Genomic DNA, 27,031 nt, shown 5'->3' with positions numbered 1-27,031 from the left:
TAGTAATACTGATAGAATGTTCTGCTTTCTGCTCAGTTAGATTGATGTTGTTATTCTTTTATACTCAATAAAGCCCACTGAATCATTTAGGATTGCTTTGATCTCCTTTCTTCCTTGTGCCCAGATCCTACATGGTCACTGTATAAAAGAACTTGTTCACTTGGTGACACTGATGAGACAGGCCTAATCTTGTATGCTAAATAATGAGCATATTTAGTATATAAATCAGGCCTGGACCACAACAAGCTCATGTTAATTTTTGATTTTTTAAAAAAACATTCATTTAAGATTTTTGTAAACCACTTTGGGAGGTTTACTTGACAAACAGCATATTAATGCAAAATAAATAAAATAATATTCATACTGCTTCATGTTTTATCTGTTTTAGTATCTTGTTTAATTCTATATCTTGCTTTATAGTGTTATTGTTGCAATCTGCCCTGAGCAGTATTTAACAGAAGAGGCATGATATAAATATTCTAAATACATAAATACCCTGACCCCAAAGGGCTCACAAACTGAAAAGAAGCATAAGGCAGACACTTCGTGCCAACACCAACAGCTACTGGACGGAGGGATGCTGTGCTGGGATTACGACGAATATTTATATACTGCTTTTCAACAAAAAGTTCCCAAAGCAGTTTACATAGATATAAATAAAAAAAAGTCTCCCTGTACCCCAAAGGCTCATCATCTTCTCTCGCTGCCTACCCTACCTCACAGGGCTGTTGTGAAGAGAAACATAACCACCTTCACCCCTCTGGGCTGCAGAGGAGGAGGCAGATATGCTGGCTTTGTGGTTTAAAAACCTTTGCACCAAAGTCCTTTCCACAGCAAAAGGCATTCCGTGTCCTCAGTGCGGGCCAGGGCAGGGCGTGGCTTCCAGGCAGGAGGTGGGCTGGGGGTGAGCCTGCAAGCACCTCTCAGTCAGGCCAGCTTGCCAAGCCAGCAGCAGCAGCCAGCCCTGATTGGCTGGGCCTCTCTCTCTCCGGAGGACCCGGCCGCCTGGAAAGGGAGGAGCCCTGCGCCCCGCCCCCTTCTGCGCGCGCAGCGGCGAGCGACGTCGCGGCGGCCATTGTGCCGCTGCCAGGTTTGAAAGCAGCGCCCCAGAGGGGGCCGCCCGGGCTGCGCTGTGGTTGGTGGAGCGGGCGGGCCCGAAGCAGGGCCGGGTGCGCGAGAGGCACGGCCCCCCTCCCCGCAGGCCCGCCGCCTCTCCCTCCCGCGCGTGTGTGTCCCCGGCATTGTCGTCCGGCCCGGCCCCGCTGCCCGGGGGCCTCGGGTTCCGGGGCTGGCCCGCCGCCGTCTCCCACCACCACGTAATGCATGTAATGTCTGGGTGTGCGCCGAGGTTGTGCGGGCACTGACGGGGAGAGCTCCGCGCCGGCGGCTGCCGCCATGGAGAAAGGAGGCGGTGGCTGCGGGAGGGGGTGATCGGGCGCCCCTCTCTTGCCTTGGCCGCCCCCCCCAACCACCACCCCCCCCCCGCCCCATGAGACTCTGCCTGGCCTGGCTGGGCTGCTACACCTTGTCGCTGTGGGTGCTGAGGAAGAGGATGTGGTCTGGGCCTGCCAGGTACCTGAGGAGCCCTTTATCCAGGTCTCTCTACATGAATATGATGGGCAGCCACAGCCAGCCGGTCCCGGGCATCAAGGAGAACCACCAGGTAGGTAGGGAGGGGGCGCAGCAGCAGCAGCAGCACTGCCCCTGCCTGGGGGGGAGGGGAGGGAGGGGGCTCCAGGGCCCCCTCCCTTCCCCCCCACCCACCCCAGGCCAGGATGGCAGGGCTGGGGGCTCCTCTCCCATCCCCCCTCGAGGAGGAGGCGGTGGGGGAGGGGCTCCAAATAAAGCTCCAAAATGTAACTCCAACCCCCCCTTCTCTCTCTCTCTCTCTCACACACACACACACACACACACACACACACTCTCTCTCTCTCTCTCTCTCTCTCTCTCTCTCCCCGTCAGCTCCCTAAAGGGAGAATCATTCTCTCCATAGGAGGCTTCAGGGGAAGTGGGCCCTTCAGGCTGAGGGAGGAAGGAAGGGGTGGGGGGTGGGTGCCTGTCTGGGGTGCATCAGAGAGGAGGAGGAGGGGGGAGAGAAATCCTCCTCCAGGAGGCATTCCCTGGGAAGGCTGGAGAGCAGCAATAAGGGCTGCTGTGGTGGGTGAGAAGGCTCCCCTGCCTACCTCTCCCTCCGGAGGAAGGCTTGGGAAGGGCTCCTACTACTGGTGTGGGCGGCAGGCAGAGAGCTCAAGAGGTGCAGGACCTAGAGAGGGTGGAAAGTTACAAGGAGTAGAGGAGGAGGTTGTGCTTGGGTTAAGATGGGATGGGGGAAGTTTAAAGGCAGCACCATTTTTCTTCTTCTACTATTTCTCTCCCTGCTGCTTCTTGCTCTCCACCACAATGTTGAGAAATATTTCTTTAAGGAAAAGGTTCTGTCCTGCTTTTCCACATTTGCACTGAACAGAGAGAGTATAAACCATACTTCTGTCTGTTTTTCAAATTTATATGCTGCCTGATGTATAAATCTCTGGGTGGTTTACATGGGCCAGGGGCAGTGTTCTCTCTAAAAAAATGGTCATCTGTGTACGGAATGAGTTTTGTTCTGGGCAGCAGTATCAAGGCAGTGGTGCGCACGTGCATTCAGAGTGGGGCCTTCCTGATTCAGCTTGAGCGGGATCTAAAATTAACTGAACTGGATATAATTTTAACTCAAATTAATGTCAAAAACCTTGTGAGCGCATGCACACGCGCACACCTTAGAGGGAGCACTGGTGTGGGAGCCTGATCTGTGCCCAAAAAGAGGACTTGCCCAAATCAGTGAGACATCTTTATGGCTTTTGTTATTTGAGCGTAGGAAGTTGCTAGGGCACATAAGAGGCCTTCCTGGTTTTCTCCATGTATGTTTGTACAGCACCCACATCTCTGAATGTGTAAAGTTGCTTCATGTGGAGAGTTCATGGTCCTGGTTATTGTGCTCATGGTTGCATCTCACCCTTGTCAGTTTTTGCATAATCCTATAAAACCCTGACCGGCTTGGGCCCAGGGTATTTAAGAGAGTGCCTCCTCCTTCACCTATTAACAGGGCTCAGGAAATCCACTAGTCTACTAGTCTGTGTCGAGTGAAAAATAATGCTTGATGAATGAGAAAAAATCCTGATAAGTAATGTGTCAACATAGCTCAAGGAACCATCTGATGAGTAAAGTGTTTCTGTCTGGCAGGTGAACTGAGTCAAGATTTATTGACCCCTGCCTATTAGGATTATTGGGTAAGGTCCAGTTGCCGTTACCACTGGCCTGTTTGGTGGTGACCCCAAACTGGGCGTTCTCTAGGGTTGTCCTGGGGCTCTGGAATGCACTCACAAATGAAATCAGACTCTCCCCATCTGTGGCTGTTTTTAAGCCACTTTGAAAACACACCTATTTTATCAGGCTTTTAGTTTATAATGTTTTAAAGTTTTATGATGGTTATTTTAACTTGTGTTATATGATTTAAGGTTTTAATTGTTGTTGCGTTTTAATTTGCTAACTGTAGGGATTTTATATGAGGCGATATATAAACACAATGAATGAGTGAATAAATAAGAAAACAATTGCTTTGGAAAACTGAGCACCTATCAGTATTTGAAATGGCAAAGTTTTGTTGCGTGGTGTACCATGGCAGTTGTCAATAATTCTGATTATACCAGATCCTTCCAGCTTATTGATAAGCAAGGGGAACTCCCAACAGTGGTTACTGGTGGGGTTTTATGGCTACTGAGCCTTTCCTTAAGATTTTCAAGTTTACTCTTGGAACTGTGAGGGGTGGCTCTAAACTATCAATTTCCAATTGATAAGGGTTGAGGTCCCACTTAAGGTGGGTCACTACCAGAGAAGTGGTGGTATAAATTTTTAATGCCTTATTTTTCTGCAGAAAACTTTCCATTTCTAACATTTCTACTTGGCTGCTTGAAAAATCTTTGAGATACAATGAGTGGAAATTAATACGGTGGATGTGGGTTCTTGTTTTTTGTTTTACTTAATACATAGGTCAAATAACACACCAAAACAGACCACAGTCTATTTAGGGCATCAGGAAAATTTGTATAGTAATTTTTTTGGAGGAAAAAACTAATTCAAATGATATGCAAATGAAGATGAAATTTGCATGGGACTTTTTCTGGAAAACTTTCTAGTTCAGAATTTTCCAAAACCCGCATATCTGGGTCACTACAGTGGTGAGCCAAAGAACAGGTGATGCAAAGCTATGTATTGTAGAAGAACAAGTCCCTACGCATTTCGATATTCTCCAAGCGATATTCTTTTTTCTGCAAAGTACAAAAACTATCTTTTCCCAATAAATTGCAAGGTGAATCATTTGTTGTATTTGCTGGATTATATTTCTTTCCTATTTTTTTGGAAATAGGTATGTACATAGGTGTGTACATATACTCTCATATATGGTACTACAGATTTAATTGACTGGAGTGTCCAGTCTTCCCAGATCCCATATGACTTTATGCAACTTCTTTGCCTCCCCTGTGAATCACAGGAACCTAGGAAGCTGCCTTATACTGAGTCAGGCCATTGGTCAGTCTAGCTCAGTGTTGTCTGCTCTGACTGGCAGCAGCAGTTGTCCAAGGCTTCAGTCAGGAGTCTCTCCCAGCCCTACCCAGAGATTGCTGCTGTGGATTGGACCTGGGGCCTTCTGCATGCAAAGCAGATGCTCTACCACTGAGCTACAGCCCCAAACCATAAGAGGAATATCTTCCAGCAGACACTCATGCAAATGCAAACCAGGGCACACTCTGCTTAGCAAAGGGGACAGTTTATGCTTACTACCGCAAGACCAGTCACAATGCTAGTCCTATCTCCCATGTATCCTCCAAGAGGTGGTGCGGTTTCATTTAAATTTGTTGTATTGAAAGTAAAATATTTAGATTCCACCTTCTTGTTACTCAGTCCCCCAAGCCAGTTCACAGCTGATCAGAACCAAACACCTTCACAAAAAATCAACAAATATAAAATCTTGTCTATCAGGTGCCCTGTGTTCCTTCTCGTTCCAGGCAGGTTTAAATATCTAGAGAGCAAACATCTGAAGACGTAGGCTCAGCAGTTCCAAGTGATCCAGGGGTTTTCAGTCAGTGGTATGAGTACCACGGGTGTGTGTGTGTGTGTGTGTGTGTGTGTGTGTGTGTGTGTGTGTACCTGTCCCTGTTGATTATTTTGCATGCCTGTGAAGCACTGTCCTTGCTGTGCCTGGCCCTGCCTTTTCAAGGAGGCACAAAGTAGTGAGAACAGGAAGGAGCAACAACTGGCCAAGCCTCTTCCTCAGGGCAGGGATGATTGCAGCGCAGTGTCCTGCATGTAGCAGTCCTCTCTGCAGGCAGTGGCGTCCCCAAAAGTGGCACTTGCAAAAACCAAAAAGTGGGAAAGCCCCAAACTAATCCAATAGTCCAGTACATTTTCATTTAATAATAATAATAATAATAATAATAATAATTATTATTATTATTATTATTATTATTATTAATTCAATTTCTATACCGCCCTTCCAAAAATGGCTCAGGGTGGTTTACAAAGAGAAATAACAAACAAATAAGACGGCTCCCTGTCCCCAAAGGGGTCACATTCTAAAAAGAAACATAAGACACACACCAGCAACAGTCACTGGAAGTCCTGTGCTGGGGGTGGATAGGGCCAATTACTCTCCCCCTGCTAAATAAAGAGAATCACCATGGTAAAAGGTGCCTCTTTGCCCAGTTAGCAGGGGACAGCAGAATATCCAGTCTCTAGCATGACCTAAGAGGAGAGCTGGTCTGGTGGGAGCAAGCATGACTTGTCCCCTTAGCTAAGCAGGGTCTGCCCTGGTTGCATATGAATGGGAGACTAGAAGTGTCAGCACTGGAAGAGATTCCCCCTCAGGAGGAGATGGAGCTGCTCTGGGAAGAGCAGAAGGTTCCATGTTCCCTCCCTGGCACCGACTCCAAGATAGGGCTGAGAGAGATTCCTACCTGCCACCTTGGAGAAGCTGCTGCCAGTCTGTGAAGACTATACTGAGCTAGATGGAGAAAGGGTCTGACTCAGTATAATGCAGGTTCCTATGATCTCCCCAGAGTGCTTCAGCACCAGGTACAGACTTTTATTTCCCCAGGTTTTTGAATGATGGTATGGGGTTGTAGCTCAGAGGCAGAGCATCTGTTTTGCATGCAGAAGGCCCCATGTTCAATCCATGGCAGCATCTCCTGGAAGGGCTTCGAAAGGAGAGTGCTGCCTGGAACCTTGGAGAGCTGCTGCCAGTCAGTGTAGACAGTCCTGAGCTAGATGGAACAGGGATCTGACTCGGTATACAGCAGTTTCCGATATGAATTTCTACCAGTTTCACTGTTGCTCTCTTGTTGATGCTGCTCGACTGTGTGTGTCTTTAAATATTTCATCTATTATTTTAATGTTTTTCTCTTAAATGTCTCAGTTATTGGCCCACAGTCAGCGCATATGGTAGAAAGGAAACTACTGGGAAGCATCCAAACTAGTTAGTCATGAGTAAGCATCAAGGAAACAAGCTAGTCACAACTAACCTAAGTCCCACCAATTTCAATGGGATTAGTCTGGCTGCTGCACATTTTAAATAAATAAAACTACCTTCTTTTCCTCCCTTCCCCCCCTCGCCCGCCACCATTTTGACAAAGTCCCAGGAAAGATTACTCTGTCACAAATAGACTGATACTGTACTTGAGAATTGGAGGCATTTTTTGAATGTCAAAGTTTGAAGTTGCAGAGAAGATTTTTAAAATATTGCTTAAATTAAGGTTCCCAACAACGGATACTTGTTGAACCCTAGGGGGTTCTTAAGGGTCTCCCAGGGGGGGTACACAGAACCTCCTGCATCCCCATGCTGCAGCCACGCTATTTGTTCCCCATCCCAGGATCCCTCGCTTGAAGCCAACGTGTCTTCAGCCTTGTAGTGGTTCTGTTCCTACCTCTTGGGCTGATTCCAGATGGTGTTGCTTGGAGACTGCTGCTCTTCAAATGAGATATTTCATATGGAGTCCTACAGGCCTCCATACTGTTTCCAGTGGTTTTAAATATCTACATGAAACTGCAGGGATAGGTTATCAGGAGCTTTGGTGCAGGGTGTTATCAGTATGCAGATGACATCCAAATCTATTTCTTCATGTCAACTTAATCAGGAAAAGGCATGACCTCCCTAACTGCTTGCCTGGAGTGGGCTGGATGAAGGATAACCAACTGGGATTGAATCCAGATAAGATGGAGGTGCTTATTGTGTGGGCTCGGAATACAAGAGACCATTTTGATCTACCTGTTCTGGAAGGGGTTACACTCTCCCAGAAGGAATAGATGCACAGTCTGAGAGTACTTCTGGATTCAAACCTCTCTCTGGTGTCTCAGGTTGAGGCAGGGGCTGGGCTTGCTTTCTATCTGCTTCGGCTGATACGCCAGCTGCGTCCATTGCTGGAGATAAGCAACCTTAATACAGTTGTATTTATGCTGCAGTCACTAGACTTGACTACTGCAATGCTCTCTGTAGAGAACATTCTGTAGAGAACATACAATGCAATCTGTCTTTGTACATAGTCTGGAAACTGCAGTTGGTGCAAAATGCAGCAGCCAGGTTGGTCTCTGGGTCTTCTAGAAGAGATCATATCACACCTATATTATAAGAACTACACTGGCTACCAATATGTTTCTGGGCAAAATACAAGGTGCTGGTTATAACCTATAAAGCCCTAAACAGCTTAGGCCCTGGGCATTTAAGAGAACATCTTCTCCATTACGAACCCCGCTGCTTATTGAGATATTTTGGAGAGGTCTGCCTGCAGTTTCCACTGGCTCGTCTGGTGGCCGCTTGGGGTCAGGCCTTCTCTATTGCTGTCCCAAGGTTTGGAATGTGCTCCCTGCTGAAGTAAGAGCCTTCCCTCTCTGACAGTTTTTAAGAAAATGCTTAAAACACATCTGTTCACATACACTTTTAACTGGATTTTAACATAAATGTGTTTTAAACTGTTTTGATGTTCTAACTGTTGTTTTTATTGTGTGTTGTAAACTGCAGAGATGCAAGTTTGGGGCAGAATTCAGATATACCAAAGAAATAGTGTCCACTGCGGAAAGGAGGAGGGTGAAGACCCTCCTTCTCTGCTCCTGATCGGCTGACTATGTGCTGAAGCTCGTACAACAATACTACGGCTCCCACAATCCCCGGCTGCAATGGCTTTTCCTTGGGGATGCTGGGAGTTGTAGTCAACAGCAGCTGGGAGTCCCTGCTAGAGGGAACGCTTGTGCTCCTCCCATCAGGCTGACTGACGAGCTTCAGAAAATTAGCACTGAGCACTCCCACTGAAATTAATGGGAGAAGTAAACGTGTCCCGTTGATTTCAGTAAAGACTGCTTATGAGCAACTTAATGTGGATGTGAGCCAGTGACTGGAGTAGCTGGTCCCCCTAACTGTAAGGCTTAAATTTGTGTTCTCAAGTGTGTGTGTGTGTGTGTGTGTACACAGACACATACACAGTACCTGAACTGAAGGTTCGTGACAGAAGGGGTGCACTTGTATAACAAAGGCTGGGAGCTCCTGGATTAGATTATTAAGGGCTGCCCTTATTTGGCTTTTCCTTGTGCGGCATTACTGGAAATGTCTGTAATATTTCTAATACTCTTTTTTTATCCCGCCCCGCTCCACAGTGGTACGTGTGCAATACAGAGCAGCTGTGCGAGTCTCTTCAGCCTGTCTTTGTCCAGAGTTACCTTGACCAAGGAACACAGATCTTCTTGAACAACAGCATTGAGAAATCGGGCTGGCTGTTCATTCAGCTTTATCACTCCTTCGTGTCCTCCGTTTTCAGCCTGTTCATGTCTAGGACGTCTATCAACGGGTACGTGGGAACGGCATCCTTGGCACCTGAGCCTCAGTCACGATCACGACATTTCTCGTTTTGTAAAAGATTCAGTTCCTTATCGTAGAACGAGGAAAGGTGTAGAAAAGGGCGCCCAAAATGACCAGGGGGTTGGAGCGACCCCCACCATGAGGAAAGACTGCAACATTTGGACTAGTTCAGGGAGGAGGTGGGAAATGGGGGGGGGAGGATGGGGCATAATAGAGACGTATAAAATGAATCGAGCTAGGTGTTTCTCCCGCTTGCACAATCAAATAAATGTGTGCCCAGCTCTACATCCCCTCCTCTCGTTATAGGTACACTTCTGCTTTCCTCCCACCTCCCATCTGCTGCCTTGCTGTATAATTTCACCTGAGCTACTGTCTCGCCAAGGAGAGAGAGAGAGAGAGAGAGACTCTTGTGAGGCAGAGTCTCCTTTCTCAGATGGACGCTTCCCGTGGAGTTGTGCGGTCCATCGTCGCACTTCTCCCCTTGTGCCTTCCTGGCCATTTTCCCTCTGCTCAAAAGGCTTTTTGACGCTTTGAACGCCTCCCCTCACTGCTTTAGGAATAATCGTCCTGAGCCAATTATACGATGGACACTTCAGCCTACTGCTGGGGAAGGCGGTGAGCTGTTAAGCGGAGTGGCGTTCAATAGTTAGCCTTTCCCTGTCGCACCCATTACCAAAACGGAACGGGTAGCATCCTCTGGAACATTCTGCCCGTGTACAGAGATGCTTTCTGACTTTTCATCGCACGTTGTTCTTTTTGCTGTGGTCTTCTTGTCTGCTCTCTCTTGATCAGGATTCCCCAGCTGCAGCTGGGATGCTCTGGTGTCAATAGCTATTTTTCATTTCAATTTGGTTTCACACCTGTGGTCAACCGGATTAACACCCCTCTTGTGCCTCTTGCTAAGCAATTCCTTCCTTCTCCCCTCCATTTCTTGCTGATTCTTTCACCCACCTGAACCTCCGTCCCGACGACTGTAATCTTACAATGTAGACTTCAAAGACAGGACGGCCAGCAGAGCAGCCGTTGGCGGGAGGCAGAGAGTCCCCGACTGTCACCTGCCGCTGATTCCCTAATGAATGGCTCATTTCCTATTCCGTGCTCTTTCCTGCCGTGTGAGGAAGCTTCTGCTGCTAAATCGCCAGATTCTACAGTTTTTCAAATATTAATTTCCTCTCCCCCGCTCTAACCATGCCACCTTCAGCTCTTTCAAGCTGGCATTTCCATTCCCATTTCAAGGGTTTCATTCTTTGACACCTTCCATGTTGTTTCTCCCCTCTCCATTTTTGACACTTTGCGGGAAAGGCTTTTCTCCTGCTCCTGAACGTGGTTGAATATAAAGTTAGCACCTCGACGGCAATTGGAAGTAAGGGCTGTGCTGGGACAGTTGCTCTCCTCCTACTAAATGTTGAAAAAGTGTCTCTTTGCTCAGGTAGTAGGTTCGTGATCCTGTGTTCCTTCAGGAGAGGCTGTAACTCAGTAGTACAGCGCATGTTTTACGTGTAGAAACCCCAAGGTTCAATCCCCAGCTTCTTGTTTTGAAAGGATCTCAGACAACCGGTATCTGAGGTTGCAGAAGGCCCTTGCCAGTCTATGCAGGCTGGACAGGGTCATAGCTCACTTTTCCCAGGTTCAATCCCTGGCATCTCCAGTTAGGGCTGAGAAAAAGTCCTGCTTGAAAACCTGGGGAGTTGCTGCCAGTCAGAGTAGACAGTACTGAGTTAGAGAGACCAATGGTCTGACTCAGTAGCCAGCAACTTCCTGTATTGTATAAAGCAGCTTCATACATTCCAGACTCTGATTAAACCATCCCCACCATTATGTTTGTTCCTGCTTCCTCTATGTTGCTCCTGTCCAAATAACTATATACCACTTTAAAATTTCAGGTTGCTGGGAAGAGGTTCAATGTTTGTGTTTTCACCAGAACAATTTCAGAGACTGCTCAAAATAAATCCAGACTGGAAATCCCGCCGGCTTCTCGATTTAGGGGCCGGAGATGGAGAAGTTACGAAAGTCATGAGCCCTCACTTTGAAGAAATTTATGCTACTGAGTTGTCTGAAACCATGATATGGCAGCTTCAGAAGAAGAAATACAGGTATTGTGCTCAGTCTGCGCTACGCTGATGTTGGGGCTTTCGTGTTTTTTGCCATAGCTTAACAAAGCAAACAGGCAAGGATTCTAGCACTTATTTCGAGGGAAGATTGAACACGTAGGGGGAATATCAAAGTACTCCTTGTGCTGTGTCCACTGCCAGTCAGTGTAGACAATCCTGAACCAGTTGGATCAGTGGTTTGGTTCTGTATGAAGTAGCTTCCTTTGTTCCTAGTCTACTAGGCTGAGACCATGCATTTGATCGTTTAGATTCTAGGGAATGTACTAAAATGAGTGGAAAGCCCACTGAAATGCAAAGGTTCCTTCCAAATGGCTTTTGGAATGCATGGGACTTCCGAATGGCATCGGTTCTTTGGAAGTTCCATGCAGCCCATGGCCATTTCGAAGGGGCAGTGCATTTCAGTGGGCATTCTCTGTCATTCATTGGAGGATGTTCTGACACTAGCCCACCATGGGACTTGCATGCTGACCGTCCCGGGTCCAGTCCCTGGCTGCATAGGAACACAGGAAGCTGCCATATACTGAGTCAGACTATTTGGTCCATCTAGCTCAGTATTGTCTCTACCCAGACTGGCAGCAGCTTATCCGAGGTTGCAGGCAGGAGTCTCTCTCAGCCCTCTCTTGGAGATGCTTCTGCCAGGGAGGGGACTTCGCTAAGTCCAAGAGCGGCCCCATCTCCAAAGGGAATCTCTTCCAGTGCTCACACATCAAGTCTCCCATTCATATGCAACCAGGGCTGAGCCTGGACAAGTCGTGCCTGCGACCACAAGACCAGCTCTTCTTTCCAAGTAAGGCTGGGAGAGATCCCTGCCAGTCAGTGTGGACAATACCAGGCCATGCGGGCCAATGGTGTGGCTCTGTGTGAGGCAGCTTCCTGTCTCCCGTTCTGTATTAAATGTTTGTGCCATGTCCATCTTGCTCATCGGGGTCCTGTTGTGTCCATGACTTGAGCAGCCACTCTCTCCTTGCTGCCATCGCCCAGTATTTTGCATTAATTGCTTTGACTCCACTGGTCCATCGGCTTTCGAGCTCTTCTCAGTCACAGGAAGACTCTGAGTCCCAAAGCTCTGTCCCTCGGGACGCCGCCACCAGCAACCATAAGTTCAGGCTCCTCTCTCTGCACCACACTGTTTCCCTCGTGCAACTTTGATAATCTCTCAGGTGTTAAGTAGCATTGGGAGGTATTCTCATTAGGACTGTGTGCATCGGTAAAAGTCAGAATTCCTCCGACTGGAAGGTGCTCGAGAGGAATGACATTCTCTAGGCATCAAGGAAGAGAGCTGGTCTTGTGGTCGCAAGCATGACTTGTCCCCTTAGCTGAGCAGGGTCTACCCTGGCTGCATATGAATGGGAAACGTGATGTGCAAGCACTGGAAGATATTCCCCTGAGGTTCCAGGTTCCCTCCCTGGCAGCATCTCCCGGATAGGGCTGAGAGAGATTCCTGCCTGCGACCTTGGAGAAGCCGCTGCCAGTCTGTGCAGACAAGACTGAGCAACATGGACGAAGGGTCTGACTCCATATATGGCAGCTTCCTATCTTCCTATCACTGGGTCTCCCAGCTGCTGCCTGGGGCAAGTTCCCAGCTTGCCCTTTGGCATTGCCCACACGCCTGCCCCCCGTGTGTTTCCCAGCAGCACCACAACCGCCCAGCTCTCCCCGTACCAGTTCTGGGAGACTTTTAAAGAGGCCCCCTCCCGCCGCCGCCACCCTCCTACTTTGGGGCCGTTGCCCCCTTGAGGCACTGGCTCCTTGTGGTGGGGGCAGGGAATTCCGAAGCAGGATTCCAATTCTTACTGTCCTCGCGTTTAGAGCGATTCTCCCTGACGAGCACAGCATCGTCTCTGTCTCAACATGCTCCCCAGTTGTGACTCTCTGTCTCTTCCACCTCTCCAGAGTCCTCGGCATCAATGAATGGCAGAACACAGGATTCCAGTACGATGTCATCAGCTGTTTGAATCTGCTCGATCGCTGTGATCAGCCATTGACTGTATTAAAAGATATTAGAAGCGTTCTGGAGCCGACGAGGGGCAGAGTCATCCTGGCGCTGGTTCTGCCTTTTCATCCATATGTAGAAAATGGTAAGTGCTTAATGGGCCCTTGTTGGAAAGGGGTGTGTGTGAGTTCTCTTCCTCCCACACGGCCACCACCTCCCGCGTGAACCTGCTTTCCTCAGAGGACTTGGCTAGGGTTATCCCATGGAGGATTACCTAAGCCAAAGTTTCCTCAACATTGGCATGGAGTCTCTGGAACTCCCAGCTACCCCTTCATTGTGGTCATTCTGGTTCCAGGCAAATACCTGGAGATGCCAGGAAATGGACCTGGGCCCTTGGGTATGCAGGTGCTCTTCCACTGAGCTACAGTCCCATTATCCCCTCAGGGGAATATCTTATCACATGTAGTCTCCCATCCAAATGCAAACCAGGGCAGACCCTGCTTAGCAAAGGGGACAGTTAATGCTTGCTGCCACAAGTCCAACTCTCCTCCCTTACTTCCCCGTGTGTGGTGACTCTGGCATTCTGCAAGCAATATCCGACCTTCCTGCTCTTTCAGCTTTTTTTTCACATATGTTGGGCAGCATCTAAACTACATCAGCCATGGTGAACTCCCGTTGAAATTAACGCGCTTCAGTTAATCGTGACTGATTTGTCACACTGATCTCTGTGCTGTATAGTCATGACTAACTTAGTCTGGATGCTGCCCAGTATGTGCATGCCTGTCTGTCTCTCTCTCTCCTTTTTTGTTGAAAGCAATGCTCCCATTTATCAAACGTTGCTCATGACGATTTTTTTTTAAAGGAATCTGTGAGACAGTCTTTAATTTATACAGTATTTTGAACCACATAGATGCAAAAATGGGATTTTTCTTTTTTACTCTCCGTAAACTTCAAAAAATTCCGAGTCCACAAAGGGTCTGCCTTTTGTCCTGCTTGGATAGCACTGGCGAGCGCCCACAGAGCAGGGCTGCCCAGTTCTGGCCCTCCCTTGGCTCTTGTTGGCCTGTGATGGCCATCAACCCCAGCCTCAGTGGCCAGCCGTCAGGGATGTGCACGGAGCCGGTCCGTGCACTCCCGGGAAGGCGGGGAGGGTCCCTTGAAGGGACAGGGAAGGGGCTGCCTCCCTGTCCGTCCCTGCCCTGACGCTTCCCCCCGCCGGTGCCCTCCAAACAAGGGGGGGGTGCTGGGCTGCAGCATTCCTGCTTGCAGCCCCGATCACGGCAGGGACCTGCGCACGGGCCATGAGGAAGGCGATGCTGACCGGGGCTGCGAGTGGGAACGCTGCTGCCGCCCAGTGCGTTTTTGGAGGGCGCTGGCGGGGGGAGAGCGGCGGGGCAGGGACTGACAGGGAGGCAGCCCCTTCCCTGTCTCTTAAAGCTACCCCCCCACACCCTTCAAACTGGTTCGGATGCCGGCAGACCGAACCAGTTTGGCGCTCCAGAAAGGGAGCGCCAAACTGGTTCCATGCACATCCCTCTGAGCGGAGTTGTAGGCCAACAACAGCTGGGAGGCCAAAAATGGCTTTAAACTGAAGATAAGGGGTTTGGGGGGGTATACCTGGAGAACAAGGTACTCTGCTCTTCTACCCTTATTTCTGCCCTCTCCCTGCTTTTTTTAGTGTGTCTTTTTTTTTTTTTTTTTTGAGCACAAGGAGCTTAACCCCCCTCAAATCCCAAAGACTCACAGTTTCATTATCTGCCGAAACTGACGGGAATTGAACCCCCGTGAAGAGCCAGGGCCACTTGTCTGTGCTTCGGTTTCTCTGCTGGAGTTTATTTCCACAATGTCGTCGTCTTCTCTTCCCCCAACTTCCCACTCCTTGGAGTCCACACACACACACCCTGCCGTGTGTAACCACACAGAAGAACAGTCAATGCAACTTCCTTGTGCCGCAAGTGATGAGGAACTAGCACCGATCCTGGTGGGTTTGTCTGACTTCCTCCTGGTTCAGAACTCGGGGTGGGGGCAGGGGATCAGAGCTTGAAGTCAGGGAAGGGCTGCCCTTCAAGGAGACTGCTTTGGCCTAACAGCAACGAGAAATCTTCTGCCTGCCCTTCTGCTCTTTTCCGAGACTGTATTGTGTCCATAGCGTCTCTCTGGGCGACTTTTCCCTGAGAATGTTTCTTAAGAAGCTTGCTCTTCTGGTTCAACCTGTCTTGGTTAGCTAACGGCCCTCCATGGCCTACAGGGCTTCTGGTTGCAATGGAAAGAGACACCTGCTGGAGCTTGAGTTGTAGGCAGCCGCCAAGTGGGAGCAGAGGAAGCTGCCCTTGGTCCATCGAGCTCAGTCTTGCCTGCACAGACCGGCAGCGTCTGTCTAGGGGTTCAGCCAGGAGTTTCTCCCAGCCGTACCTGGAGACCCTGCCAGGGAGTGAGCCGGGGACCTTCTGCCCGCAAGGCATCTGCCCTACCCCTGAGCAATGGCCCCATCCTCAGAGTCCAAGCCTCCGTCCTTGACTTGAACCGGGCTCCAAGCTGAGGGGTTCCAGCCAGGAGACCGGGGGCCAAGAGCAAGCCAAGTGTTGGAATAAGCCCGAGAGGCACGGGGAGCCGGCTTCCACTGAGTCGGGCCGTTGGTCGGTCTTGGGGCCCAGCCGGGGCTTGCCTTTGATTTCCGGGGGGTTTGCATGTCAGCTGTGGTCGCTCATCTCTTTGGGTTGAATTTAGCCAGGAACCCCTGCAGGCAAAGAAACGGCACGTTGAACAAGCTGCCAGTATGCAGAGGAGACCAAGCCCTTAGCATAATGCAAAGGGGCCACATGATCGGCAGTGGAGTGCCGTGTTGCTCACTCTCACTGTTCCCTGGGAGTTGCCGGGCTTGAGCCCAGATCCCGCCGGTCCTAGTCCAGCCTTTGAACCCCTGCCCCCTGGGCCTCCATCCTAGGGCTGGGATGCTTACTTTGCTGTAGCCGTACAGCGTGGCTGCAGCCTTTATCAGGCAACTGACTGCAGAAGGCTCTTCTAGATGCCATCCATGCGGGTGGCCCTTGCCAAGAAGTGGGAGGCGGGGCCCTGTCCGAAGCGGGCACACAATCTGAAGCAGCCCCCCAGTGTTAAGGGACTCTTGTTTCCTTACAACCCACTGCTGCATACACCGCCACCTAGAGAGGAGAGGCCGAGAGGACCTGGAAGGTTCTCCAGAATCTCCTCTGGTCTCTTCCGATGGTGCTAGCATCCGTCTGCAAAAACCTGGCCCATTGGCAAGCTCCGCTCAGCTTTCCTTGAAATGTTCTCCTCTCTGGAATATGTATGTTTGCATGATTTGGTTGGGTGGGGTTTTTATTTTCTAAGTGTAATATCTGGAGCTTATTTCACATTCTCACTTCCTAGATATAAAGGCACGTTCGTGTCAGTTGCCGAGTGCAGGAAGTCGTCTCAGCTTTCACAATGGCTACCTGGCCCCTTTGCAGTGGTGAAAGTGAGCAAGGAAGGCGCAGACTCGGAAGCTGCTTGATCCGGGGCGCCTGGCCCGTCTCGCTCCGTAGTGGCCCCACGGACTAGAAGCAGCCCTCCCAGGTTCCGGGCAGGAGTCTCGGTTCCCAGCCCTCCCTGGAGAGGCGGCCAGGGACTGAACCTGGGACCTTCTGTGTGCCAAGCAGGTGCCCTGCCACTGAGCTTGGGCCCCCTCTCCTTGGGGGAAGAGCTTCCACCAGTGCTCATGGAGTCACCCATCCAAATGCAAAGGGGATAATCCATGCACAGTACCACAAGACCAGCTCTCCTCCCATAACAGGGAAAGAGTCATGGTAAAAAATATCCCATTGTTCAGTTGCTCTACATGGCTAAATGTATTTATTGATTTTTACCTTTATATCCTGCTTTTCCTCCAAGGAGCTCAGAGTGGTGTACATAGGTTTTTTTAACCTCACAACAACCCTGTGAGGTAGGTTAGGCTGCAAGACACATGACTGGCCCAGAGTCACCCAGCGCGTTTCATGGTTAAATGGGGGATTCGAACTCAGGTCTTCCTGCTCCTAGTCCAGCACTCAGAGTACTAAGCGATGCCGGCTCTCTGTACCAGGATAACATGGAAGTAGCCACCAGTGTTCCCTTTAACAGGGATTCCCAAATGTTGTTGACTACAACTCCCATCATTCCCAGCTCCAGTGGCCTTTGGCTGGGGATTATGGGAGTTGTAGTTCACAACATCCGGGAATCCCTGTTACAGGGATTCCTGGCAGCAGCACAACCTGTCACCCAGTCTTCCATTAGCGTCGTCTGTTCTCAGTCAGTCATGTTTATTTACAGTCATAGACCAAAATTTAAAGCATACATAATAATACACATATGATATAATGGTAATATATACAGAGATCCAATATTATCGTATCCTGATCAGCAGTTTCCAGTTTGCATAATCTGGTTGACCATCTGTTGTCTAGCATTCTTAGCTGCCTCACAAAACTTAGCAACTTTAATTGTCACTTCCTCCTTCTGATCTGAGAGCAGATAGTTGATGTAGAATACATCTGTATGTCCCGGAAAGTCAGCCAGTAATGAGGAAATATAACAAGATCGAAAATCCCTATAGAAGAGGCAGCGGAGCGAAGTACGAAAGAGACTCCTGTTCTCCAGAGCCGCAAGGGCATAGCCTCTGCTCTTCTGGGATCCCTCTAAATTTACCTTCCAGTTCAGCTGAAGGTAGCACATCAAGTCTGGCCAGTGTGAACATCCTGCGCTACTTAGTCATCGGAATCTTGTCCAAGTAATGTTGTCTGTTCTCTTTCCCTCCCACTCTCAGTAAGCTAGGACTGGCCAGCTAAATCCCGCGCAAGCCCGTTGGGCATTGCTGGCTACTTACCTGCCGGCGTTTTGCAGCATCTTTCTTTTTACGAAGCTCCTCTGCAATTGCTCTGGAGATCTCTCGTCCTCTTCCTTGGCTCTGGAAATGTAAGAGAAGGTTTGTTTTCTTTTAAAAAAAATCAGTGGCTCAGTAGGCTACAGGGACTGGCTGACTGCATATTTTGAAAGAAAACAGGCGCTTACGCAAGGGTTGGGCGTTCCTTTTAGGTCGCTTGTCTCTGTGTGGTTGCATTTTGGCTGTAAAGCAAAGTCGATTGAGGCTGTTAACAGACATGACTTATCGTCTCTAATGATCTAGCATAGCAATAAGTGACTGTCTTAGAAAACTGGAGTTGTGATTGCTCAAGTCAGCTTGGATGGCTCTTAAAGGCTCTTAAAGACAAATTTGTCGAGGACACGTCTCTGGCAGTTACTAGTCTGGATGGCGATAGGTCAGCTCCAGGCTAAAGGGGCAAGAAGCCTCCGAATAGTACCAGTTGCAGGGGAGCAACAGTATGAGAGAGGGCCCGCCTTCATCCCTTGCTTGTGGGGGCGTCCCAGAGGCAGCTGGTGGGCCACTGTGGGAAACAGGAGGCTGGACGAGATGGGCCTTCTTGGGCCTGATCCAGCAGGGCGGCTGTACTGTTGTGTTTCTCACTGCCAGGAGGCAGCAGTAGTTACTGCAGAGCTTGGCTGCTTGGAGAAGGGGAGCTGAACTCATGGGCAGGAGGAGGGTTTGGTGTGCGTGCATGTCTGTGCTTGCTCTGAAAATCAGAGCCGGCCTCCCCTGCTTTATACACGATTCAGTAATTTCGGGTTTTAAAAAAATAAAACGGTTTGCTGTCATTTCTAGTGGGGTCCAGCGCAGAAGTCAGAATTTGCAAAAGTTTCTAGAGTGCAATTATCATATGCCATTTCTGTTAACATTCTTTTACACAACACACAGTCTTTGAAAAGCCTGAAACTGGCCTTGGGTCCCTTCCCTTCCCTGACAATATGCAAAGAAAGCTTTTGGGAACTCATTCCAGAGTGAATCTTATGGAAATATAGGTCGTGAACATACCTTGGAGAAGAACTTGGCAGTTACCAATATGGCCACGAGGTATAAGAACAGCACTGATGAGACAGCTGCCATGATCCAGTGAGCTTCTTGGCTGTATGTCTTGGTCGCTTGATTCATCATGGCAAGTGAGGAAGAAAGAAAATTTTATTTTTTTTATTTTATATTGTTACAATTTAAATGGGTGACTTTGGTGCCCTGTTGCAGCATTTAGCTCTTCAAAATATATAATAGGCATGTCCGTGAACAGCTAGTGACCCTGGGCAGCATGCAGACGGAGTTAGTCACGATGATGTCTCATTGAAATTGATAGGAAGTTAGTCATGATCAACTTGTCTCTCTGATTTCAGTTGTGCTTGATCAGGTCAGACTAGTCTGGATGCTGCCCCATGATAGCTAGATGGAACCGCCAGGTATAGAAACGGGATTCTAAAGAATAGCAGGTTCTGGGAACAAATGGGGGAGGATCATGGTCTTCATATTTTGCTTCTGAGCTTCCTGGAAGCATTGCTGCCAGCAGCAGCCTCCAAATAAGCTTGGACCTTTGGTCTAATGCAGCAAGGCCAGTCTTATGTCCTTACAGTAGTGTATGATTTTGAAAGAGGTGACGTGTGAGAAGGGAAAGCTAGAGGGGAAAGAGTTTCTGGTCAAGGCAGGAGCTGTGAGCCAGAGGTTTTAGCACAGGTGGGGGAGAGGGGAGAGGGCAGATGTTGAGTGTGGTCAAGGAAATGCTGCCTGACTTGACTGCATCGGGGAAATCGAAGTGAGGGAGGAAACCAAGTCCTTGTACCTTGTCCACAGGTTGGAAGGTGGTGCTATCCACAGATACAAAGAGGTCCAAGAGAGGAATGTTTAGGGGAAAGGACATGCAGCTCCGTCTTGAACACTTTTGTTGTTTGGTGGTGCAGTGGTTAGAGCAGGGCTGCACAACCTTGACCCTTCTGCAGATGTTGGCTTGCAACTCCCATAATCTGTGGCTATTGGCCACTGTGGCTGGGGATTAGGGGAGTCCAACAAACACATGTTCCAAAAATGAAATGGCAACTGACCTCTTATCACTAACACTGTTCCTTCCCCTGCTTGTTTGGAGGTGGGTGGTGTCGACTCAGGAAATGCTACCCCGCAAATGTAAATTGCACTGTCCTCTACGTTGGCCTTGTTGATTTGAAGTGAATGCTTGTTTCCCGGTGCTGAGGAAGTGAAGAATTTTGAGCTCTTTGTGCATATAGGGGTACATAGATTTTCGTGAGTGTTTGAAAGATATCGGAACCATAGGACCGTAGGAGAGGAGTTAGGACATCCATCAGTAGAAAAAATGCATGGAATAGAAATATTCTTTGCAACATAATCTTCCATGAATGACGGTTGAGTTACTGTAACTTTGCAATTCCCTGTGGCAGAACCTATTGAGAATGGGGAAACATACCTTGATATAGGAGGCAGAGAACAAAATCTAAAAGCGTATTAAGGAAAGAGAGGAGGAAACGCTGATACTCTGTACATTGTAATATTGATACTTTCTTCCTTTTATATTTTTTACTAGTATTTTTAAGCCCGTTTTAATAACGGGCGCTAGCTGTCTTTTCCCCCTTTAAGCTTTCTTCATATCTTTTGCCCTTTTTTTGTGTGTGTGTCCCTGTCTCTCTTCCTTTTTTCTTTCCTTCCTTTTCTTGCTTTCCTTTTCCTTTTTAAAAAAAATATGTTTTATTCTCTACGTTATCTTTTTCTCTCTTCTTTCTATTATGGGCATGTTTGTTGGGGGTTTGTGTGTGTGTTTTCCTTTTTCTCTTTTTCTATCTTTCCCCCCCCACCTTTTTTCTTCACTTTTACCTCTCTTCTTTTTCCTTCCTCTTTGTTTATTTTGTTCTTTTCTTTCCTATCTCTCTCTTCTCTCTTTTTCCTTCTTTATCTCTTTTCTTTTCTCTATTGTTCTGTCTCCCTCCCGCATTCCTTGTTTTGTCTTTTGCTGTCTGTTTTTCTTGTTGTCTCTCTCTCTCTCTGTCTTTCTCTCTTTTTCTCTCTGTCTTTGTTTTCCTCCACCCTGTTCTAATTTTCCCTTCCCTCTGTGGTTTTTTTCCCCTCTGGGGGATGTTGTTTGGGGGGGGTGCTTGTGTGCGACACAGAATGGCTCTGGGCTCTCCAGAATGGCGACCCCCCCCCCATGATTAAGGGCCAAATCGGCCCATGTAAATGCCGCTGCGGCCACCCCCGCCGCCCGCCCGCCCGCCCTCCCAACGAACACCCGCTCGCCCTCCTCACCCCCGTGTCCTCATCCCCGGCCCGAGTCAGTCGGGCGATGAAAGTCCTTAGTTTGATAGGGAGAGAGGAGCTCGCAAACAGAGCTCCTCTCTCTGCAAAGCCTCTTCCTGAACTGGCGCTTTGGACGCAAAGGACGCAATAGGCGTCCTTTGCGCCCAAAGCGCCAGTTCGGGCAGAGCCTTTGCACAGAGAGGAGCTCTGTTTGCGAGCTCCTCTCTCCCTATCAAACTAAGGACTTTCATTGCCCGACTGACTCGGGCTGGGGTATGGAGGACTCGGCAGTTGGGAGGGCGAGCGGGTGTTCGTCGTCGTCGGCGACCGCAGCAGCAATTTCGCCCATGGGGCTGGGAGAGGAGGACTCGGGCAGCTGGGAGGGTGGGCGGGTTAAGGGCAATTTCGCCCTGGTTTTCCATCTTTCTGATGTGCCGCCTCTTCACTCTCGGCGGCTGTCCTGGAGCCGCTGCCGCCTCTGTCTCTCTGCGTCCGCTGCAGCCGCTTGGCAGCTCCGCGGCACGGTAAGGCAATGCCGCCCGCGGGTGTTTTGGTGCCGCCGCCGCCTCTGCCTTCCAGTTTCCCCCGCCGGTGCTTCTCCGGCTTCTTCAGGGCGGCCGCTTGTGGCCGTCCAAGATGTCCGTCGGGTGCTGGCGGTTGTGTCTCCCTTGCCCTGTTCTGGGCCTGCGCTTCGCGCAGGCGCAGAACAGGGCAGGGAGGCACGAACACACGCTTGGTGGCCGTCCACGGACGGACACCAAGCGTTTTATTAGAGAGGATATTTATATCTCTCCCTTCCTCCAAGGAGCCCAGAGCGGTCTACATGTTTATCCTCACAACAATCCTCTGAGGCAGGTTAGGCTGAGAGAGAAGTGACTGGGCCCAGAATCACCTCCTGAGTTTCATGGCCAAGTTGGGATTTGAACTTGGTTCTTCCTGGTTCTAGTCCAACACTCTGATGCCACTACACTATGTAGGCTTGGAGTAACTTTTTAATTACAGAGTTCCTCCTGCAAATAGTTTGAAGGCCCTGTGTGTGACTTTCGACCCAATCCTATGCATGTTTACTGAGAAGTGGGTCCCACTGAGCTTAGTGAACTTAACTCAGTGGTAACTGTGTGCAGGACTGCAGCCTTAAATTACGATTCTTCAACTCTCATTTTTGAGCAAGCACAGAAAAAGCACGGAAAGCATTACTCAGGTCAGAATCGGGCTGCTTTAAAATCTCAGCTTCCCCCTCTGCCACCCCTCACTCTCATAAGAGAGAGTGTCTGTTTCCAAAATCAGAATTTCCCAGAATAAGGGGAGAGAACTGCTTGTGATATGCATAGGTCTTGGCTATCTGGCAGCAAAAGCAGAATAAATTATGCAGAAGGAACCAATGTAAACAGAGTTGTTTAATTTGTGTAACTTATACAGTGGACAAAATCCAATGTTTCATAGGGTAGAATTTTGATAACTCCCCCCCCCCCCCATTATGGCAATGTATCTCAAGGCAAAACAGCACACAGATAAAAAATATGTGAGCACGCTCTCCTGTCCTTCCCCATCCACGTTGTTCGCAATCTGTCAGTTCCTGATCATTTTCTATCAACACTTTATATTTGACCATTTTAAAAGCTTTTTTTGGCAGGGAGATAGGAACATAGGAAGCTGCCATATACTGTCTCAGACCATTGGTCTATCTAGCTCAGTATTGTCTTCACAGACTGACAGCGGCTTCTCCAAGGTAACAGGCAGGAATCTCTCTCGGCCCTCTCTTGGAGATGCTGCCAGGGAGGGAACCTGGAACCTTCATCTCTTCCCAGAACGGCTCCATCATCCCCTGAGAGGAATATCTTGCAGTGCTCACACTTCTAGTTTCCCTTTCATATGCAACCAGGGCAGACCCTGCTTAGCTAAGGAGACAAGTCATGCTTGCTGCCACAAGATCAGCTCTCCTACTGGGGGGAGTCGAAAAGGGCATCTGAAAGGATTAAGAAGTATAGTTCCTTACCAGCATAATAGGAAAACCAGGTAAATTTCAGCATCAGAGCTAGAATCTGTTGTATGAATGTTTCCATTTTGTCTGCCGATTTGCTCCGAAGGGTTTTTTTCTGCTCGGCAATGAGAAGTTTGCAGAACTTGAGGTGGAACTGAGCTTGGAAAGGAAGCCCTTGTTGGTTAAAATTCTCAGGGTTGGGTAATATCGGAACTTCCTAACTGTGTATTTGCAGGCTGTAAATATTTTATTTATTTTATTTTATTTATTTTTGCATTTATATACCGCCTTTCGTTAAAAAGATAACCCCAAGGCGGTTAAATATAACCTGGGGTGCCCTTTTGTGCATCATAAGACAGAGAAGCACCTTTGACAAAAGCTGTCAAGTACAATTTAAAAAGGAATTAACACAACACACTATTCTGAAAATAGTTCATCATTTTGTTACAGGGGCATCGGAATATTGAGTAAAGCAGCCCCAGATTCTGTTCAAGCAAACAGAGCACACACCCCTGACCTTCTCCCCTCCTATTTTATTCTCTCCATCTTATCCTTCCTCCAAGGAGTTTAGGGCAGTATAAAAGATTCTGATATTCATTCATTCTCTCTTTCTTTCTGAACTTCTCCCCTCCTATTTTATTCCCACAGCAACTCTGTGAGATAGTGGCCTTGTTCACACAATTGTTCGAATCTAGCTTTAGTGTTGCTTACCAACATTACATAGGAAGTTGCCTTATATCGAGTCAGACCATTGGTCCATCTAGCTCAGTATTGTCTACACAGACTGGCAGCAACTTCTCCAAGATTGCAAACTTTCTCAGCAATGTCGGAGATGCTGCCAGGGAGGGAACTTGGAACCTTCTGCTCTTCCCAGAGCGGCTCCATTCCCTGAGGGGAATCTCTTATGGTGCTCACACTTTTAGTCTCCCATTCAAATGCAAACCAGGGCAGACCCTGCTTAGCTAAAGGGGCAAGTCATGCTTGCTGCCACAAGACCAGCTCTCCTCCTCTAATCATAAGCATGATTGTGTGAACCTATCCAAGGTGGGAACCTCAGATTCGTCTCAGGATACCGATCAACATTGGTAATCTTGGCCTAAGTTCACACAATCACATTAATGTTGGCAACTCCCATTAAACCTAGATTCAAACCATTGTCTGAACCAGGGCAGTGACTGACACAAGCTCACCTAGTGAGGTTTGTGGCTCATTGGGGATTTGGACTCTGTTTTCCCCCTTTCTAGTCCATCATGGTGACCACCACACTAGCTCAGATAATCTGATCTGAAGGGAAATGTCTTCCTAATCAAATGTGCCAGGGCTTGTTCCGACTCGGAGAGCTCTTAACTGCCTGTGTCTCACAAACCTGAGCGTGCACTTCTACCTTCGTGCTGCATCGTGACTGCTAGTCAGCCAAGAGTGTCCTCCTACAAACTCCATCTTGGAGTGCCTTAGAAAGAACCATTCTTCGGGACTGCCCTACAGTGGTGAAGTCTTTGCCCTGGAGGTTTGCCTGAGCTCCAGCATACTCTGCAAACATAAATATGGCCCATCTTGATGTGAGTTGGCCTCTGTTGCCTGGTCAGACTGGGGCAGGGCTGCTTGATTGCTGGCTTCTCCTCCTTGCCCTCCAACCATTGGGATCAGGCCAGCTTCAAACGGAAGAGGGGCCTGCAGATTTGGTTGGCTGGTTCATACCAATAGGTTTCAGGTGCTTCCCCTGCCTCTCTGACTTGGCTGCCTCCTTGGCTCGTTGTTTCCCACTCTTCAGAGCTCTTTCGCCTGCCCACTTCCTGCTGGCAACGTGCAGCTCTTCCTGTCTTTAAACTCTCAGGCTTACCTGGCAGCCCGTATAGTCACAACTCTTCCTGTCGCCTGGCCATGTTTGGGTGTGGGCTTTCTATTCCCAGCCAAACTGATTGTTCACTTCCCTCACAGAAGCTGCACTGTCTGCTGACGGGGCAGTTTGTAGATTTGTGATGTCAGAGCAGCTCAGGCTGAAGGCAGACTCTGGTTTTTAAGGGAGTTTCATGTAGAGAAGTGTTGCTTCCTGTGGTGTATCCACCTACTCTTTTTCTCTCTCTCCCCCCACTGTAGTCTCCTGATTATACAGGCTTTTGGAACAATAATCTTCTTTCAGATCATTATGTCTCTCCAGCAGCCTCAGTCAGTCATTGGGAAGCAGGGAACTTGCAGGAAAGTGACGGGAACATTTTGATCTACTCTTAATGTACAAGACCAGCAATGGGAGAAGTCCTGCCTTCATGTCTCACATGCGTGCTGGGATAGTTGGCAACATCTGGGGGGAACGAACGCTCACTGTGATCTTGGACAACTCCTACATCCCTAGTGATGGAATAGGGGGCATTGCAAGACTTTTGGTCTGTTCTCATGCTTTTATTGTCCTGGTTTTCATCAGGCCTTGAGTGGCCAAACTCGCAATCAGCTTTTAAAAGCCTTAAAAACACAAACTCTGCTATGAAATTTAATCGATATTGTCAGCGTAAGGGACATGAAAATTGGCAGGAATGTCCTCCAAAGATTACACCATGGAGAGAGTGCAACCATTCATTCATTGTTACTTGAACTCTGACCCTGACTCTCTCCTCCGTGCAAAAATGGCTGCAATTTTACCTTAATTGTTGGGTGGCGGACAGGGATGGAGAAGGGGTGGTGACACACAGAAATGATGTAGCTGCAACAAGGCTATCACCTGTTTTCCATCTCTGGAGGGGTAGATAACCCCTGCTAACTTGGCAAAGAGGCACCTTTTAATGTGGTGATTCTCTTTATTGAGCAGGGGGAGAGTAAATGACCCTCTCCACCTCCAGCACAGGACCTCCAGTGACTGTTGCTGGTGTCTGTCTTGTGTTTCTTTTTAGATTGTGAGACCTTTGGGGACAGGGATCTCTTGGTGTAAACCGCCCTGAGCCATTTTTGGAAGGGTGGTATAGAAATTGAATGAATAATGATGATGATGATAATAGATGTTGCCAAAAATCACTATGAGCATTTGTCCCCCAAGATGGTAGCGATGGCCAAAATGTGTGGCCCTGGCTCGTGGGCCCAATTTCCCCCCTTCCTTCTCCCCCCCCCCGCCCCCGCCCATGCAGGTTCTCTGACGTACCTGGCTGGCCATTGTGTGAATAGGATGCTGGACTCAATGGGCTTCTGGCCTGATCCATCAGGGCTGTCCTTGTGTGTCCTTCTTATGTCCTTAATTGCAATGTCCGTGTGCTCTCTCAGTAGGTGGCAAGTGGGATAAACCTTCAGAAGTTTTGGAAATCAAAGGACAGACGTGGGAGGAGCAAGTGAACAGCTTGCCAGAGGTTTTCAGGAAGGCTGGCTTTGCCATAGAGGCTTTCACTAGACTGCCGTACTTGTGTGAAGGTGACATGTATAATGACTACTACGTCCTAGATGATGCTGTCTTCGTCCTCAGACCTGTGTAAATGTGTCTCCCGATTTGAACCCAAGAAGCAGCCTGTGAATGAAGCATTTTGGTTTTTTTTTATTTTTATTTTTTCTTGATTACCGAAAGGGAGGGGGGGGACTCTTTTTGTGGTTGTCCATTCTAAATCGACATCATGTATGAATTCTAAAGGTCAAAATACTAATTTCTTTGTAGTATGTAAAAAGAAAATGACTTTTTTAAAAAACAAAAAGTGAAAACCACGGAACTCTTCTTCTGAGGATTTCTTATCCCCTCACAATGCGCCTGCAACCCAACAATGAACTGAAGATATTTTTATACCTAACTATTGCAGGGCTCGTGATCCAGCAATAGCCAGGATGTTGCGCACGCCTGAATCTGGCGCAGCTGGTTTTTAAAGGACATCTGAAGATCACACTGGCAATAATACTGGGTTGATGATCAAGTGTTGGAATGGATTTCATCCATGTTTATGAAGTTATTTTACCTGTCAGTCTTCAGCACATGTTTTTAATCATGCTAATAAAACTTTTTTTGAGATGA

General features: G+C 48.5%; 3 protein-coding genes across 5 annotated transcripts in view; 2 read left to right on the top strand and 1 right to left on the bottom strand.

The window, feature by feature from the left end:
* The first annotated feature begins 1,054 nt into the window (after positions 1 to 1,054).
* METTL9 (methyltransferase like 9) lies at positions 1,055 to 27,031 on the top strand. Of its 2 annotated transcripts, none has more exons than XM_053276546.1 (5): positions 1,055 to 1,663; positions 8,677 to 8,867; positions 10,762 to 10,971; positions 12,883 to 13,067; positions 26,305 to 27,031. In XM_053276546.1, exons 1-5 carry the CDS (start codon positions 1,490 to 1,492, stop codon positions 26,505 to 26,507), a joined length of 963 nt encoding a protein of 320 aa, XP_053132521.1. In that variant the 5' UTR covers positions 1,055 to 1,489; the 3' UTR covers positions 26,508 to 27,031. The 2 variants fall into 2 exon arrangements, with proteins under 2 accessions (XP_053132521.1, XP_053132520.1); XM_053276545.1 differs by having other exon boundaries at positions 1,058 to 1,663; positions 26,302 to 27,031.
* OTOA (otoancorin) overlaps positions 13,022 to 27,031 on the top strand; it is a 64,819-nt gene continuing 50,809 nt past the window's right edge. The window contains exon 1 of the mRNA XM_053276542.1: positions 13,022 to 13,067. The gene's annotated coding sequence lies outside the window, so the exon portion shown is untranslated. The remainder of the gene's footprint in view (positions 13,068 to 27,031) is intronic.
* On the bottom strand, positions 14,455 to 22,208 carry IGSF6 (immunoglobulin superfamily member 6). Of its 2 annotated transcripts, none has more exons than XM_053276548.1 (6): positions 21,967 to 22,208; positions 19,874 to 20,227; positions 18,828 to 18,934; positions 17,969 to 18,022; positions 17,784 to 17,864; positions 14,455 to 15,659 (listed from the first exon to the last, which is right to left on the bottom strand). In XM_053276548.1, exons 2-6 carry the CDS (start codon positions 20,178 to 20,180, stop codon positions 15,627 to 15,629), a joined length of 582 nt encoding a protein of 193 aa, XP_053132523.1. In that variant the 5' UTR covers positions 20,181 to 20,227; positions 21,967 to 22,208; the 3' UTR covers positions 14,455 to 15,626. The 2 variants fall into 2 exon arrangements, with proteins under 2 accessions (XP_053132523.1, XP_053132522.1); XM_053276547.1 differs by lacking the exon at positions 21,967 to 22,208 and adding an exon at positions 20,655 to 21,018.

This window comes from Hemicordylus capensis, chromosome 13 (assembly GCF_027244095.1).
Source record: "Hemicordylus capensis ecotype Gifberg chromosome 13, rHemCap1.1.pri, whole genome shotgun sequence".
NCBI lineage: Eukaryota > Metazoa > Chordata > Lepidosauria > Squamata > Cordylidae > Hemicordylus > Hemicordylus capensis.
Note: the sequence above shows the minus strand (reverse complement) of the source record. Positions and strands in the feature narration are given on the sequence as shown.